Source organism: Vulpes vulpes, chromosome 9, assembly GCF_048418805.1.
Source record: "Vulpes vulpes isolate BD-2025 chromosome 9, VulVul3, whole genome shotgun sequence".
Lineage (NCBI taxonomy): Eukaryota > Metazoa > Chordata > Mammalia > Carnivora > Canidae > Vulpes > Vulpes vulpes.
Window position 1 is genome coordinate 86,106,125 of NC_132788.1, and position 18,096 is coordinate 86,124,220.

Consider the following 18,096-nt stretch of genomic DNA (forward strand, 5'->3'; position numbering starts at 1 on the left):
TTTCCTAACCCCTAGTATGCATGATTTTTTAAATCTAAGGCAAGGGTAGACTAATTTGGAAGCTAAGTCATATTTTGGAAATATATTTTTGTTATTACTACAGGCTCTTGGAATCTTGTGTCCAGAAGGTAACTGCTATTAATAGTGTATTTCTTTTTTTTAATTTATTTTTTATTGGTGTTCAATTTCCCAACATAGAGAATAACACCCAGTGCTCATCCCATCAAGTGCCGCCCTCAGTGCCCATCACCCAGTCACCCCCACCCCCTGCCCACCTCCCTTTCTACCACCCCTTGTTCATTTCCCAGAGTTAGGAGTCTCTTGTGTTCTGTCTTATTCCTTAAAGGTTTTTTTCTATACAAACATATTTTTATTTAAAAAAATGGACTCCTATTACAGAATCTTTTGTAACTTCTTTGCACTTAAAATTTTCTTTTGAAAACTATCCATAATGTTTGTCTATCTGATTTTGTTGGCTTTTTATTTTTTCATTTTGTTGGCTTCTAATACAATTTAGTTGTGTGGATCCTGCCATAATTTACTTAACATAAAGTAATAACATAATTTACTTAACAAGCTCCCTCCTGACAGTTTTTAGGGTTGTTGGCAAAAACTAAGTCATATTTTCATACTTTCTGTTAGGGGTACTGGTAGAGTAAGGACTGGCTGTATAGATTTCTCCCACATCCTCTGACCCTTTTTTGCAAGAACTTCAGTGTTAAAGGACTTAATGGCCTATCAGTAATAAACACATTTTCACTTTGAGTGGTTTCATCTAAATTGAGCCATTCATATATTTCTTTCTGATCAAAATTTCTTTAGAGATTTGTTGTTCCCCAATGGGTCTCTATATAACAGAAGTGTTACAGATACTATTTAGACATTTTTATGTGCCCTCAATATTTGAGATGCAAAAACAAAATCAGGACTTTGCTATAAATAGTATGACTATATAATTGTTCAAACTGGGGCATTTCTGAGTGTAAAAGGGGAGTGTTATTAATAATTACTCCAGGACAAGCCTGCCCAGAATTGTCCTAGGCAAAATGGGACATATGGTCACCCTACCTATAACCAGCTACAAACAAGAATAGTCTTTCATCCATACTTCTGGATTTGGAGTGAGGAGAGAAAAAACGGAGAATAAAAGTGGAAAGAAGAGTAGGAAAGAAAGGGAAGGGTAGAAGGGAGGGTCATTCTAGATTCCAGAATTTGGGCAACAGAATCAGTGTCACTGGAAGGAGAAATGGAGTGCTGCTTTAAAAGACAGCACCCTGTCATAGAGGCACCAGGGTGGCTCAGTTGGTGAAGCATCTGACTCTTGATTTCAGCTCAGGTCATGATCTCAAGGTTGTGAGATCGAGCCTCCTGTCAGGCTCTACACTGGGGGTGGAGCCTGCTTAAGTTTCTCTTTCTGTCTCCCTCTGCCCTTCCCTCAAAACTGCCCCCCCCCCCCCGAACAAAAAATGTTCTGTCCATAGACTGGTGATTGCCTGAGGCAGGTGCTGAGGGGTGGGTGAAATAGGTGGAGGGGGTCAAAAGGTACAAATTTCCAATTGTAATATGGATAAATCCTAGGCATGTAATAGACAGCATGATGATTATAGTTAATACTGTATTACACATTCCAAAGTAGTTAGGAGAGTGAATTTTGAAAGTTCTCATCACTAGGAAAAAAAATTTGTCATTATGTGTGGTGACAGGTGTTAACTGGACTTACTGTGGTGATCATTTCACAGTATTGACAAATGTCAAGTCATTGACAATTGACAATTGCCAAATGTTGTATACCCAAAATTGTTATGTCAATTATACCTCAATTAAAAAAAATAGAATTTATTTTTAATTTTTCTACTCTAAGCATTTTCTAGGACTTTTTCTTTTAGAGAAGCTAAAATCAGATTAAGTTTCTAGGCAGTTCTACATTTCATTCCATCTTGTTGGCTTGTAATTGATTGCTTTGGAATTTTTATGTGCTTTCAAGGTATGACCTTAAGGACACAAGTAAAATCACACTGGTTGACATAGAGCTGATTGCTGCCATGGGCCCTCCAGGTGGTGGAAGAAATCCAGTCACTCCCCGGTTTATTCGACATTTCAACATCTGCTCTATCAATACTTTCAGTGATGAAACTATGGTCCGAATCTTCTCATCAATTGTAGCATTCTATCTGAGGACTCGTGAATTTCCTCCAGAGTACTTTTCAATTGGGAACCAGATTGTCAATGGGACAATGGAGGTGAGCATATACTTGGATATAGAATCTTTTAGTATTATATATTTTCCTCGTTTGGACTTTTTTTTTGAAACTTTTTTTTCCCCTTAGCCATCTACTGTGGTCTTCATTGTCAGAGAAGCTGTTAAGAAGGTTTGAGAACAGGAGAATCATAGGCTTTGAAATCAGGGATGCTAACTGGGTTTTGAGCCTTGACTACTATTTCTTAGTTATGTGACTTAGAACAAGTAATTTGACTTTACATAAAAGTTTTTTTAATTACTAAAATGAAATAGCACCTATTTCACAAGGTAGTTCTAAGGAAATTATTTAGGATCAGTATCTGCCACACTACACAAGGGTTTCCTCGACTCTTAGGTTTCTACCCTGGTGTTTCTTAGTTTTCTCTCTCTTACCTACTATTCTCCATGTTTGTCTTTAAAAAGACAGCGAAAGGGTCACCTGGGTGGCTCAGTCAGTTAAGCATTTGACTTCAGCTCAGATCATGATCTCAGTGCCCTGGGATTGAGCTCACTGGAGAACCTGCTTTTCCTTCTCCCTCTGCCTCTTTCTCTGCTTATGCTCTCTCAAGAGCTCTCTCCCTCCCTCCTTCCCTCTCTCTCTTTCTGCCAAATAAATAAATAAAATATTTTTTAAAAATAAAATAAAAAGAAAAAGGAGTGTCTGACTGGCTCAGTTGGTAGACAGTGCAGTGTGCAACTTGATCTTGGGGGTCATGAGTTGGAGCCCACATTGGGTGTGGACCCTACTTTTAAAAAGATAAATAAATTGGGATGCCTGTGTGGGTCAGAGGTTGAGTGCCTGCCTTTGGCCTAGGGCATGATCCTGAGACTGGGAATAGCAGTCAAGGCTATACTGGGAATAGCAGTCAAGGCTCAAGAGAGGAGCCTGCTTCTCTCTCTGACTATGTCTCTGCCTTGCTTTGTGTGTCTCTCATGAATAAATTAATAATATCTTTAAAAAAAAAAAAGCTCAGTGTCATGCTAGACTTGGTACTCTACAATTTTCTAAACCAATATAATTTGATAAGATAAATATTCTATAGAATATACTATTTGTTACATGACTTTCTTATTATAGCCATTTTACTTTGGCTTTGTTGCTTTCTTCGTATTCAGATATATAAACGATCCATGGAAAATCTTTTGCCCACTCCCACAAAATCTCATTACACTTTCAACTTGCGGGATTTTTCACGTGTCATCCAAGGCTGCTTACTCATTGAAAAAGATGCTGTGGAGAGCAAGCACACCATGATCCGCCTGTTCATACATGAAGTTCTTCGGGTGTTTTATGACCGCCTCATTAATGATGATGATAGATACTGGCTATTCAATTTAATCAAAACTGTTATAAAGGACCATTTTAAAGAATCATTTGATGGTATATTTTCACATTTGAGGAAGGACAATGCACCAGTGAGTATATTTAGTGATTATAAACATACTAAATTAAAATGGTACAATAGCATGAATTGTTAATAATCATCTTTAAAAAATACTGTTGCTTCTGAGCAATCATATTCTTTTCACTTTCCTTATTGATAGGTATTTATTTTGAGAAGATTTGTCTTCAGAGGAATTATGTAGGTAACATGGAAATTATTTAAAGTATAAAACTTTGGGGCATCTGGGTGGCTCAATCAGTTGAGCATCCACTCTTAATTTTGGCTCAGGTAATGATCTCCGGTAGTGAGATTAAGCCCTACATCAAGCTTCATGCTCAGCACAGAATCTACTTGTCCTCCTTTCTCCCTCCACCCTCGTGCTCTTGGTCTTGCTTGCTTTCTCTCTCCTTGCTGGCTCTCAGAAAGAAAGAAAGAAAGAAAAAAGAAAGAAAGAAAAGAAAGAAAGAAAAAGAAAGGAAGAAAAGAAGAAAGGAAAGATGGGATCCCTGGGTGGCGCAGCAGTTTGGCGCCTGCCTTTGGCCCAGGGCGTGATCCTGGAGACCCAGGATCGAATCCCATGTCGGGCTCCCGGTGCATGGAGCCTGCTTCTCCCTCTGCCTATGTCTCTGCCTCTCTCTCTCTCTCTCTGTGACTATCATAAATTAAAAAGAAAGGAAAGAAAAAAAAAGAAAGAATAGAAAAGAAAGAAAAGAGAAAGAAAGAAACTTTATATGATAGGAATGAAATGATATAATGAATGAAAAGTGCTTAACATGGTGACCATCCCTTAATAACTACTCTCAGAAAGACTTTTCTAGGCTCTGGCAGGGAAAATTTATATGACAAAAATTTCTATTCTTTTTATTTTTTGAGTATATAATTTCAAGTATTAACTTTACAAGTATATTATTTACTGCCCTAATATTTATAAGAACTATTTATAATTGATAATCATCTCATAACATAGACAAAACAAAATTTTATATAACATTTTCTTAAATTTATTTTATCAACTGTAAATTTTGTAACTTGATTTCCACTCTATAGGTAACTGAAGAGAACTTGAGAAATCTCATGTTTGGCGATTATATGAATCCTGACCTTGAAGGAGATGACAGAGTTTATATTGAAATTCCAAATATTCACCAGTTTAGTGACATTGTGGACCAATGCTTAGATGAATATAATCAAACTCACAAAACAAGAATGAATCTTGTCATTTTTAGGTATCTACATTTGGTATTGATGGTGGAAATTGCTGTTTGTAAAATTTTTCTGTGAAATATTTAAAATGTACCAGAAGTATAAAGAAAAATATGGTGAATAACCCTATATTGATCACCCAGCTTAATACATAATATATTAGCTATTTATTTGAAGTCCCTTGTGTAGCCAACCCTCTCTGACTGCATCCCCATCATACCCTGGGAGTAAAAAGAAACTCAGGTGCTTCTTTGGATTTTACTACACATGTATGTTCCAAAACATATATGCAGTCTTATTTTGCATATTTAAAACTCATAAGTGGTATTATACTGTCTATATCCTTCAAGTTTATACTCTATTGTTTGTGAGAGTCACAAGAAATGAGTTTTTGCTACTAACACAATGTAGTCATTTTTCTGAGGTAGACCTTTAGGTGACTTCTGGTTTTTGCAATTATAAAAAAACATTTGAATATTCATGTCTTTTTGGGTACATGTGTTAGAACTTCTTGAGTCTATATTCCTAAAAGTGGAATTATTGTGTCCATCTTCCACTTTACTAAGTTTTGCTGAAATGTCTTCAGAAATGATTATTTAAGAGCTCCCATGTCCATTACTTTTGTCAACACTTAGGATTGCCAGGCTTGATAAGTTTTGCCAGTCTAAAGGAGAGTGGAACAATATCTCATTGTGGTTCCAATTTTAATTTCCCTGATTACGAGTGAGGCTGGATGTCTTTAATGAATTTGTTAATTTTGTAGAGAACTGATTTTCTGTATCTCACATAGAAATCCTAGTATTAAAAGATTGAAGAAATGTTTTTAAGAAAAGCAGTAGTATGCTTCCAGTAATAGGTAGTTAAATTTTTATTTTATTTCTATAATTTGAATATTACATTTAAAGAATTTGTACTTTAAATTGTTTTCCTTTGTATCAAATTATTTGATTGTAATTTCTTTTGAAAAACCACACTTCTTGATGATTACCTCTTTAAAATTGGGATAACATATAGGATAGCAAAGTCCATCCTTCCAAGAATATTAAATAATAGTTACATGTAAATATACATTTACATTCATATTTCCAAGTATAATAATACTGATATTTCATAGGTATGTATTGGAACATTTATCACGAATATGTCGAATTCTAAAGCAGTCTGGTGGAAATGCTTTGCTTGTTGGACTTGGAGGGAGTGGTCGTCAATCTTTAACTCGTCTAGCTACATCCATGGCAAAAATGCAGATCTTCCAACCAGAAATTTCTAAAAGCTATGGTATGAATGAGTGGAGAGAGGATCTGAAGGTAAAATTATGAAGAAACCTAGTGTCTAAAATAATATGAGTGCTATGAAGAGAGAGCCAACCTGTAATAGCTGTGTGCTGAATACATGGTTGATGATGACACGGTTATCCATAGAACCGTTACTATGTGTACTGAGCACTAAGTGCTTTACATACATGATCTCATTCTGTAGATGCAATGATTCGGGGCGACAGGGATGGTTGTCTCTGTTTTACTGATGAGGAAACTGAAGTCGAGGGAAGGTATGCATAGCAGAGCAGGATTTATAACTTGTCTTATTCACTGTTGCTGCTGATTCTCTTATCTTTATTCCAATGCAGAGGTCTTATTTCATAAAAACGTATGTTTTCCAGCAGGCTGTTTCAAATGAATCTTGGCAATGACAATGTTAATCATGTTGTCCAATCTTAATACCTTCCTTGGAGCTATGTTGCTTTCCCAGTAACCAATAGAATCGTGGAGTGCATACCTGAGATTCTTCCCCACATGACTAGAGTTCTGCATGACCCAGAAGGGAGATAATCCAAAATGAATAATAGAGAGATATTGCTGGATTTTTTTTCGCTTGTACTCACCTCACATACTAAATTTCTATATCCTAAAAGTTAGCATAGACAACTGACTGCTTGCAGGTGAAAATGGTAGAATCTAAGCTGGTATCAAAGAGGTTTACATAGACATAGAAGGAAAAATTAGAGTGTGTCTTTTTCTGCTCTCACTTTAGAGGAAAGTTTTTTATACATTTACTACCAAATTAACTAATAGATTTAGAAAGCACCTTTCCTTAGTAGAAAAACATGGACTTTAAAGTTAGGCAAACTCAGGTTTAATTCCTACTTCATATGATTCAGTAGTTATCTTGGGCATGTTACTAGATCTTTTGGTACTTTAGTTTCTTCATTTTTTAAAAAAGATTTTATTTATTTATTCATGAGAGACACACAGAGGAGAGGCAGAGGGAGAAGCAGGTTGCATACAGGGAGCCTGACGTGGGACTCGATTCCGGGTCTCCAGGATTATGCTCTGGGCGGAAGGCGGTGCTGAACTGCTGAGCCATCCAGGGATCTCTCTTCATTTGTTTTTAAGAATTTATTCTAAGTTATACAATTTGTTGGCATATTATTGTGAATAGCATTCTCTTGAAATCCTTTTTAATTTTTGTGCACGGGTTGTAATGTCCCCTTCTTCATTTCTAATTTTAGTTATTTGAATTTTCCTTTTAAAAAATTTGTCAGTTTTTTTTAATTTGTTGATTTTCTCTAAGTTCCACTGATTTTTTTTCTATTGATTTTTTAATTCTCTATTTTTGTTTACCTATGCTCTAATATTATTTCCTTCCTCCTGCTAGCTTTGAGTTTACATTTGTTCCTTTTTTGAAGTTCCACAAGGCATAAATTAGGTTGTTGAAAAAAAAAATTAGGTTGTTGATTTGGGATCTTCTTTTTTTAATCTTCCTTTTTTATTGTAAGTGTTTATAGCTGTAAGCTTCCTCTTCACACTGCTTTAGCTGCATTTTTAAATAAGTTTTGATATATTGAGTCTTCATTTTTATTCACTTCCAAAAATTATCTGATTTCCCTTTGTGATTTCTTCTTTGATCTGTTGTTTTGGGTTTGTTGTTTAAACGCCATGAATTTTTAGAGTTTCCAATTTTACTTCTGCTGTTGATTTATATTTTTATTCCATGGTGATTTTAAAAAATGCTTGATTTGATATCAATCTTCTTAAATTTATTAAGACTTGTATTGTCACCTAATACATTATCTGTCCTGGAGGATATTCTATAAGCACTGGAGAAGAATGTGTATTCTGCTGTTGTTGGTTGGAGTGTTCTATATACATCCATGAGGGCCAATTGACCTAGAGTGTTGTTCAGATACTCTATTTCCTTATTGATCTTTTGTCTACTTGTTCTATCCCTTATTGAAAGTAGAGTATTGAAGTCTCCTACTGTTGTGTTGCTATTTCTCCCTTCAAATCTGTCAATGTTTGCTTCATATTTTAGGAGCTCAGCTGTTTGATGCATAAATATTTATGATTGTTACAATTTCCCAATGAATCAATCCTTTTACCATCGTATGTTTCTTGTCACTTATGACAGTTTCTTACTGACTGTTTTGTCTGATATTAGTATAATCACCCTGCTTTCAGACTGTTTTGTCTGATATTAGTATAGTCACCCTGCTTTCATTTGGTTGCTGTTTGCATGGAACATCTTTTCCATCCTTTCACTTTCAGCTCATGTGTCCATAGGTCTAAAGTGAGTCTCTTCTAAGCTGCGTATGGAATCCTATTTTTAAAATCCATTCAGCTAAACTATGTATTTTGTTTGGACAGTTTAATCCATTTGTGTTTAAAGTCATTGCTGATAGGGAAGAATTTACTACTGGCATTTTGTTACCTGTTTTCTGTACGTTTGTAGGTTTTTTTGTCCCTCATTTCTTCTCTTACTGCCTGCCTTTGTGTTTTGTTGATTATTTGTAGTGACATGCTTTGATTCTCTTCTCATTTCCTTTTGTATATATAGATTTTTGGGGGGGGGAGGGAGTTACAATTGTGAGTAGATAAGACATCTTAAAGAAATGACAACCTATTTTACACTGATAACAACCATAATCATATACAAAAACTACTTCTTTATATCTGCTACCCTTTATGCTATTGATGTCACAAATTATGTCTTTATAGATTGTGTACCCATTAACATAAAGGTTTGTAAAGCTTTCTGTGCTTTTAGATTCTAGGTTCTATGTAAAAATTTAAAAGTGAATTTATACAGTAAAATCACAATAATATCAAATTCTATATTTGTCCATCTATTTACTGGAAAACTCTACTTTCATATGGCTTCGTGTTGCTGTCTAGCATCCTTTCATTTTTAACTTGAAGGACTCTCTTTAGCATTTCTTGAAGGACACATCTAGTGGTAATGAATTCCCTCAGCTACTAGGGAAGTTCTTAATTTCTTTATTTTTGAAGGACAGTTTTTCCAGATACAGTATTCCTGGTGGACAGATTTTTTTCTTTTTAGCACTTTAAATATGTCATCCCATTCCCTTCTTGCTTACAAGATTTCTGCTTACAATCTTACAAGATTTCTGCTAAGACATATGCTGGTAATCTTGTGAAAGCTCCCTTGTATGTGAGGCACTGTTTTTCTCTTTCTGCTTTCAAAGTTCTCTCTTTATTTTTGACTTTCAACAGTTTGATTATATATGTCTGTCTTGTTGTGTGAGTCTATTTGGATTTATTCTATTTGGAGTTTGTTGAGCTTCTTGAATTTCTATTTCCATCTTTATTTGTTCATTTCTATCCTCAGATCTGAGAAGTTTTGGGACATTATTTCTTTAAGTAAGTTATCTGCCTTTTACCCCTCTTGTCTCCTTTTGATACTCCCATAATGTGAATATTAGTACACTTACTGATATCCCATGAGTCTTATTTTTTAATAGTTCGTATTTCTGTTGATATTCCCATTTTGTCCATGCATTATTTTCCTGATTTCCTTTAGTTGTCTATCTGTATTCTCTTTTAGCTTATTGAGCATTTGAGCATCTTTAAAAGTTATTTTGAATTTCTTGCTTTGTAGTTCTTAGATCTGTTTTTTTTTTTTTTTTTTTAAGGGTTTATTTTGGTCCTTTGATTCAGCCATGTTTCCCTGTTTCTTTGTATGTCTTGTGATCTTTTCATTTTTGAGCACTTGATAAACCATCCACTCTCAATGGACTGGCTTCATGCATGAGGGAATCTTCATCAGTTACCAGACTTCTCAGAACTTTTTGGGGGTTGCATCTTCTTTTGGATTTTGCATGAGCTTTTATATATTCTAATATATACAAGTGATTTGGGCTATCTTAATTTTCTGTTTCTTATTATCTGTTGGCTTTGATCTTTGTTGTTGTATTCTTCTGCCCCTAACATCTTGCTACCCCTGGCACCTTCCTGTGGAACTTCAGATGATGCTGTATTGTGCCAGGTCACTTGCCTCTGTTCTCAGTGGCCCCCACCTCATATCAAAACTAAGCAGTGTTCCTGTCAGTACCCTGAGTCAAGTGCGACAGAAATCTGTCCCCCAGGCACCCCTAGACAAGCTAGAATGCTGAAAGCAGTTCTGCTCTATTCCTTCTATGTGAGGGGAAAAGCCAGGAATTGATGGTATTCTCCTGATTGTGTTGCTCTATGCTAGGAGAGGAGGGGCTAGGGTAAGAAAGATGCAATGAATTTTCTTACCTTTTTTGCATTGTTCCTTCTCTTTTTAATGCATTTATGGAGGTTCTGTACCCCTTAACTTGTTTCTAGAGTTCTACAAAAGTATTTTGGTCTGTACGTTGTTAATTTGGTGTCTTCATGGGACAATGAGGACCTGGAGCTTCCCAGTCTGTCATTTCACTGATGTCACTCCCTAGTTTCTTGTAAAATTTAGATAGTACCTCCTATTTCATAAGTTGTTATGATTAAATTATACAATGTATGTGAGATTCCTGGAATATAACTAGTATTTTGGAAATGTTTCCTCTCTTTTCCTATTTAGAAATAGTTTTATACATTCTGTGTTTGCATATGAATTTTAAGTGTAACAGTGCTTATGTCAAAAAGTTAAGTCTGTTTATATTGTATCTATTTATTTGTATATGATAATTATAAAAAGCATTTATTTAAATGATATGATTTATTTAAAATATATCACTTAGAAATAGAGACAGTTTATTTTAAAAATCATTTGCAGAGTAGTAATGTGTTTTCACTTGAAATACGTCCAGTGGAATACTGGCATATGTTTAATAACCAAATGTCCAGGGGGTTCAGGAGAACCTCTGATTAGTAGCATTTGCCAATTTCTGTGGTATAAAAACTCTTACCATGGATTATTCAAACTTCTGCCATGGATGATGTCACTGAAAAGAGTTGAGAAGAGTTATGTGTTTGAGCACCATTAAGTAGTAGTTACTGTATACAATAGATTTAAATAACTTCCGTAAAATAGATAATAGTAAGTATAATAGGAAGTGATAAGTCTTATGTTTTGTTACTTTTGTTGTTAATATAATTTATTTAATTGTAAGTTCATATAATTTAATTTTTAATGCTGTTTAAAAATCTACTTACAAATTCTGAAATTTTAACAATTAGTTCTAACATCTTGAACAAGTCTACTCCATCATGCCACTGAGTCCATATCTTTATATTAATTGAGAATCTTTGGTTGTAATTGACAACATGACACAAGAGAAAATGCAGCTCAAACTAACTTAAGGAAAATACGGAGTTATTGGCCTACATGACAGAATGGTCAAGAAATAGGGCTTTGGCATGGCTGAATTTAGGAGCTCAAATTAAGCCCTCAGTAATACTCTATCTCCTGGCTCTGCTCTCCTCCATTTGGTTCCTTCTCCAGTAGACTCCTTCCATCTTCCATGAGGCAACACAATTGGCACCTAGTAGTTCTAGATTACAGGCCTTTATATCCATCTCAGAATGACAGAGATTCTTTCTGTTTTCAAATCCATCTCGGTCTCTGAAGCAAGACTGATTGGGTCTTCTTAAAATCATGCCCTCTTCTGAATCAAAGAATATATATATATATATATATATATATATATATATATATATATATATGCTTGGGACACTCTGACCAGTTGGGGTCTCCTGCTCAGGGGATGGGAAATATAGAGTCCTTGAATGATAGCCCCGCTCAGAAGCGGAGAGAACTACCACTCTAAAATTGAGATGTCATTACTAAAAGAAGGGAAAAGGAAGGGAAAGCAAAAACAACACATGTTCACCACATTCTGCTTACTAATGCATTTTTATTTTAAGGTTCTATTAAGGAATGTGGGCATGAGGGGCCAGAAGACAGTCTTTCTTATCACGGACACTCAGATTAAAGAGGAAGCTTTTCTAGAAGATATTGACAGTGTGCTCAATACCGGAGAAGTACCTAACATTTTTGCTGCTGATGAAAAACAGGAAGTGATGGAGGTAAATGCTTTTTAATGAGTGCTGTTTTCAGCACAGGAATGTTCTTATCTCGCAACTTTTCCTCTATTTTTTAGGACAATTATAGCTTGTGTACAGGATTTTGGTACTTAAAAACTTAAAAGTATATTATTTTAATACATCTTTTTTGGTAAGCTTCAAATCATTTCTACCATAGTTATGAGACAATGTTTATAATTCCTTTCTTTGTAATGATGCCAATTTCGTCTGTTTGATCTTATGTAGCATGTTTTATGAATGATTAGACATTTTATTTTATTTTTTTGTTTTCTGGCAACCCAGGGCCGGGGTGGCCCCGAGCACTGATTAGACATTTTAAATAACATCTTAGGATCATGTGATATAAGAAAACATAACTTTGAGACGTTGCTTGATTAGCTGTTACGGTTTACCACTGGTTAGAAAAATTTTTTAAAGACTTAGGAAAACTCCTGTCTTAACAATTCTGATATATCTGATAATCATGCTTTACAACTTAATTGATAAAAAAAAATACAATTGTGAAGTGCCAACTCCTTTAGATGTCTTGTCTTTCTATCTCTATTTCTAATATCTTCCTACACAAGATCTCTGCTAGTAATTTTTCTTTCTCATTGCCATAACTACTATTACCCACAGAATGTATCACTTATAGCTGGATGCTTCATTCCAGTTTTCAGTTATAGCATCTGTAGTAAAATAAATAGATTTGCCATAGTAGTTCAAGTACCTGCTTTTCTCTTGTATGGAATGGAACTAATGTGTATACATCATAGTTCCTCCTACATAGGGTTGTTGTGAGGTCTGAAGATCAAGTGAAATGAAGCCCTTATGAAGTGTCATGCACTTAGAACACCTGTAGTAAATGGTTCATAACCAATTTGTGGCCTGGAGTGGTGAAGGAGAAAAGGAATAAAGAAAAGATTCTAAGTTCTCTCTTCTATCTAGGTGATATCAAAGATGTGGCCAATGCTGCTGAAAAATGGTGATTCTCCTAATTCATAGGATAGATTCATCCCCTATACTCCTATCCAAGAAATAGTCACCCTTGGGGAATAAGATTTTCTCAATTTTGCCAAGCTTTCCTGCTCACTTTAGCTATTTATCTTTTCATCTTGTCACTTTGCTACCAGATTTTTCCATTGCTTCAGTATTTTTTTGTAGTATGATCCAATAGTGGTCTTAAGAACTCTTTCTTTCACATTCCACTCAAGTCTTGGAAGACCATATTAATTTATCCACAAGGAAATAGCCATTGTCAGAACTCAGGAGTACTGAAATGTAACCCTATTTACCTTTGTTTTATGCTAATTTTTTTAAAATAGGAAAGGTAATACAAAAGAAGCTCTATTATTTTCTTTCTACATTCTGCACTATCCTGGACATTCCACTTTGAAGGTCATGTCTTGCGCTTTGCTTATTTCATCCCTCTGACAAAGATTTTAGCTTAAACCTCCTCACTCCTGGTAACTGGCCCCTATAGCTTGGACTTGGCACTGCTTAGAGGGCACCTCTCAGAGACTCAGCACATGTCTCTGATTTCAGCAATGGAATTCAAGCCTCTAAATTCCATTTCCAGGGGCAGCCCTGGTAGCTCAGTGGTTTAGCGCCGCCTTCAGCCCAGAGCCTGATCCTGGAGACCCAGGATTGAGTTCCACATCAGGCTCCCTGCATGGAGCCTGCTTCTCCCTCTGCCTGTGTCTCTACCTCTCTCTCTCTCTCTGTCTCTCATGAATAAATAAATAAAATCTAAAAAAAAAAAAAAGAATTCCGCTTCCAGACTACTTTTTCCACTGCTCTATTTGCTTTCCTTGAAGAATTAAATTATTTCAGGGTCTTTCCCAATAAAACAGTGACTTCTTAATCACACATTTAGTGATGTTTTCTCAGTTCCTTTAAAAAATGCTCATTCATACTTGACATAATTCATTATTCTTCAGCTTACATTAGGGTTCACTCTTTGTGTTGTACATTCTATGGGTTTTGGAGAAATGAGTACTGATGTGTATCACCGTTAAGTATCACACAGAATAGTTTCCCTAACATAAAAATGCCATGGGTTCCAACTGTTTGTGCCTCTCTTCCTCCCTTGAACTCCTGGCAATCTTTGCTGTTTTTATTGTCTCCATAGTTTTAGCTTTTCCAGAATGTTCTATAGTTGCCTTCATATGGTATGTAGCTTTTTTTGATTGGCTTCTTTTAGTCAACAATATGCATTTAGGGTTCTTCTGTATCTTTTTAATGGCTTGATAGCTCATTTATTTTTACCACTGAATGATATTCCATTGACTCAAAGTATCGCAGTTTATTTATCTATTCACCGATTGGAGGACATCTTGGTAGCTTCCAGGTTTGAGCAATTATGAATAAAGCTGTTATAAATTTTCATGCGCGTTCATTTTCCTACTCTCTCAATCAATCCCTGTCCCAAAGTATATGTGTGTGCAGGTGGATATTACTCTCCCACAGACAGCTCATCTACTTAGAAGCATTAACCATTATTTCTATGTGAATAACCTCATACTTATATAACTAACCTGGCCATTTCTTGAACGTTTGTTCTACAGTTACAACCATATCTTTCTCTATCAGCATTAACCATTATTTCTATGTGAATAACCTCATACTTATATTACTAACCTGGCTATTTCTTGAACTTTTGTTCTACAGTTACAACCATATCTTTCTCTATCTCATGTCCCAAAGTTAACTCAGACTTAATGCAGGTAGACCACCTGAACATAACTTCATAGACTGACACTGATCATAATAGTGATAATTTGGGAATTACTATCATAATGCATATACAGAGTCCATTTATAATTTTCCATGAATATATCTAGCACATAAAGCAGAACATATCTATCATAGAGAATTCTTTTAGAAGTCAATTCATTGTAGTAGCAATAGTAATGTGTGTGTACATATATCTATATCTGCTATAAAAAAAAAACTTTCTTGGGGCTCCTGGTTGGCTCAGTGGTTGAGTGTCTGTTGGCTTGGGTCATGATCCTGGGGTCCTGGGATCAAGTTCCACATCAGGCTCTCTGCAGGGAGCCTGCTTCTCCCTCTGCCTGTGTCTCTGCCTCTCTCTGTGTCTTTCTTGAATAAATAAATAAAATCTTTTAAAAAACCTTCTTAAATATATTTATAAGATAATTTATTGACTATGAAATCTTTTGTGCTCTGAATAAGGAGAAAGATAGCATATAAAAGTTAATAGTTACTTAACTATGCAACAAGAACTATTCTAAGTGTTCACATGTAATAACTCATTTGAACCTTCAACAACCCTCTGATGTAGGTACTCTTTCCCCCATTTTACAGATGAGGACATTAAGTTACAGAGAGGTTAAATAAAATTTTCCCAATGTCACATAGGTAATAAGCTGCAAGCTGAGATTTGGATTCAAGAAGTTTGGTTCCAGAGCCATGATGCCCAACCTTGTGTAAGATGCCTCTCTCATATAGAGATAAACAAAGTTAAAAGTGCCCCCATAATCTCATTACCAGACAATGGTATTAACATTTAAAAAATATGTGAATGTGATAAGAATAAAGTGAGATAATTCAAACAGCATAAAAATGCCCCAAATGAAAAAAAATGAAATAAACCAAGAAAAATGTCCAAAGTTAAAAGTGACAGCCTCCCTCTCACCCTCTCCCTTAAGTCCATCTCACCAAAAGTCACCATTATGAATAGTTTCTGTGATTGCTTCCATAAAAAGGTGTGTATGTACTTACACATGTGCCTAAGTATTTTTTAATTTAACAAAGAGAATCATATTATATACACCTTTGCACATTTGTTCTCATTTTATCCTACTGATCTTGCCATAGCACATACATTGATGTGCCTCCTTTAACGGTTGTATAAAATCACAACATATGGATGTTTTGTAATGTTTTTTACTGGATGCTTCGGTGGTTTGTTTTTCCTCTTATAAACAATGTTAAATTATAATTTTATATGTTATATACACACACATATAGTGGTGAACTTTCTGTGAATATCTTTATAAGTTAAATTCTTAGCAGATATTTGTTTTCAAATTATAGAATTATGGAGTTGGAAGAAGCCTTCTAAATACAAACTGTATCAAAGAAATTCTACTGATATGAAAAAAATTTTGGAATATTTACAAGGAGAATAATAAAAATTCTTAATATTCCAGGGTCTACTAATCCTATCATCAGCTTGTCTATTTTTGTTCACAAGGTTTTTATGTTCTGTTATTCCCTAGGGTGTTCGTCCTGTAGCTCAGGCTGGCAACAAGCATGGTGAACTCAGTCCCTTGGCCCTGTTTGCTTTCTTTGTGAATCGCTGCAAAGATAATCTTCATGTTGTAGTGGCCTTTAGCCCCATTGGTGATGCCTTTAGAAATCGCTTGCGGCAGTTCCCATCCCTCATCAATTGCTGTACCATTGACTGGTTCCAGGTGTGTAATTTTGGGCAGCAGTGGGGGGGGGGGGGTGACAACTAAATCTCTTAGAATTTTCTGAAATCTTACTCCAGCTCTATTAATATCCATTCAGCACGTGTTTCTTGACCACCTACTCTAATGACAGGTGTGTCTTGGTGCCAGGGACTGATAAGCCTGCATGATCCTCAGGAGGAACTCATACTCTAGACTTGAAGATAGAAAAAGCAGTTGGCAAATGAACATTCACAATTATATGAAAGAGCTATAATCTTGGTGTGCAAAAGTTCTACTTATTAGGACAGTGAATCCCTGAAGTATGAAAAATTAATTCTATAAAGGAGGAGTGTATTAAGAACCAAGAGAATGGGGATGCCTGGGTGGCTCAGCAGTTGGGTGTCTGCCCTTGCCCTTGAATCGAGTCCCACATCAGGCTCCCTATGAAGAGCCTGCTTCTCCCTCTGCCTATGTCTCTGGCTCTCTCTCCGTGTCTATCATGAATAAATAAATAAGTAATCTTAAAAAAAGAATCAAGAGAATGTGTTATATATATAGAATATATATATATAGAATATATATATAGAATATATAGAATGTGTTATATATGTATATACAAACCCACATGTATATGTGTGTAAAAATACATATACGTAGATCTGTATCTGTCCATATTGATAGCTATATCTATACATATATTTATTGTAAATAATTGGCTCACATGATTATGAAGGTTAACAAGTTTGAAGATCTGTAGCCAGCAAGCTGGAGACCCAGGAAAACTAATGGTGTAAATTCTAGTCTGAAAGCCAGAAGGCTTTGAACCCGGAAGAGCTAATGTTTCCATCTGAGTCCAAAGGTGGAAGAAACTGATATCCCAACCTGAAGGCAGTCACGCAGAAGGAGTTCCCCTTACCTGGGGTTGTGAGAGTATTCAGCAATTTTGTTCTATTCAGGCCTTCTATGAGCCCATACACATTAGGGAAGGCAACCTGCTTTACTTAGTCTATTGATTTAAATATTAAACATATCCAAAAGGACACCTCATAGAAACACCCAACATAATGTTTGACCAAACATTAGTTTGGTATAGGTAGTTTGGTGTAGCAGATGGGCAATGAGGATAGCAGGAGTTAAGCCGGAGCTTTGGGTAGGTGCTAAGTTGTAAGTAAATTTATAAATGTGCCTATGAATTTGGTTTTATACCAAAGACACTGTGGGGGCATTAACATATATTTAGCTAATATATTTCAAAGGAAAAATCCAAACCAATGGCAGTTATATGATGGATGGTTTGGAATAGGGCAAAACGAAATAGGAAGACCAGCAAAGTGACCATTTCAATCATGCCAGCAGCAAGTGATGAAGGTTGCCACTTCACTTAACAAATTGCCACTGCTTGCGTAAGACTATGAAGTAGTTATACTCTTGAGAATAGTATTTCATGGTACCTTCTATTTGTTTTATGCTCAATACAATATGGACTGTAGATTATAATTTCTTTTATACTTCTTTTTTTAAAAAGACTTTGCTTATTCATTTATTTTATTTTTATTTTTTAAAGATTT

At 35.4% G+C, this 18,096-nt stretch overlaps 1 protein-coding gene across 1 annotated transcript in view; it reads left to right on the forward strand.

The window, feature by feature from the left end:
• DNAH12 (dynein axonemal heavy chain 12) overlaps positions 1–18,096 on the forward strand; it is a 214,828-nt gene that overhangs the window by 99,329 nt on the left and 97,403 nt on the right. Inside the window, exons 40-45 of the mRNA XM_025984090.2 lie at positions 1,985–2,240; positions 3,356–3,655; positions 4,672–4,850; positions 5,942–6,134; positions 11,952–12,113; positions 16,355–16,549. Of these exons, the coding sequence (XP_025839875.2) occupies positions 1,985–2,240; positions 3,356–3,655; positions 4,672–4,850; positions 5,942–6,134; positions 11,952–12,113; positions 16,355–16,549 (1,285 nt within the window). The remainder of the gene's footprint in view (positions 1–1,984; positions 2,241–3,355; positions 3,656–4,671; positions 4,851–5,941; positions 6,135–11,951; positions 12,114–16,354; positions 16,550–18,096) is intronic.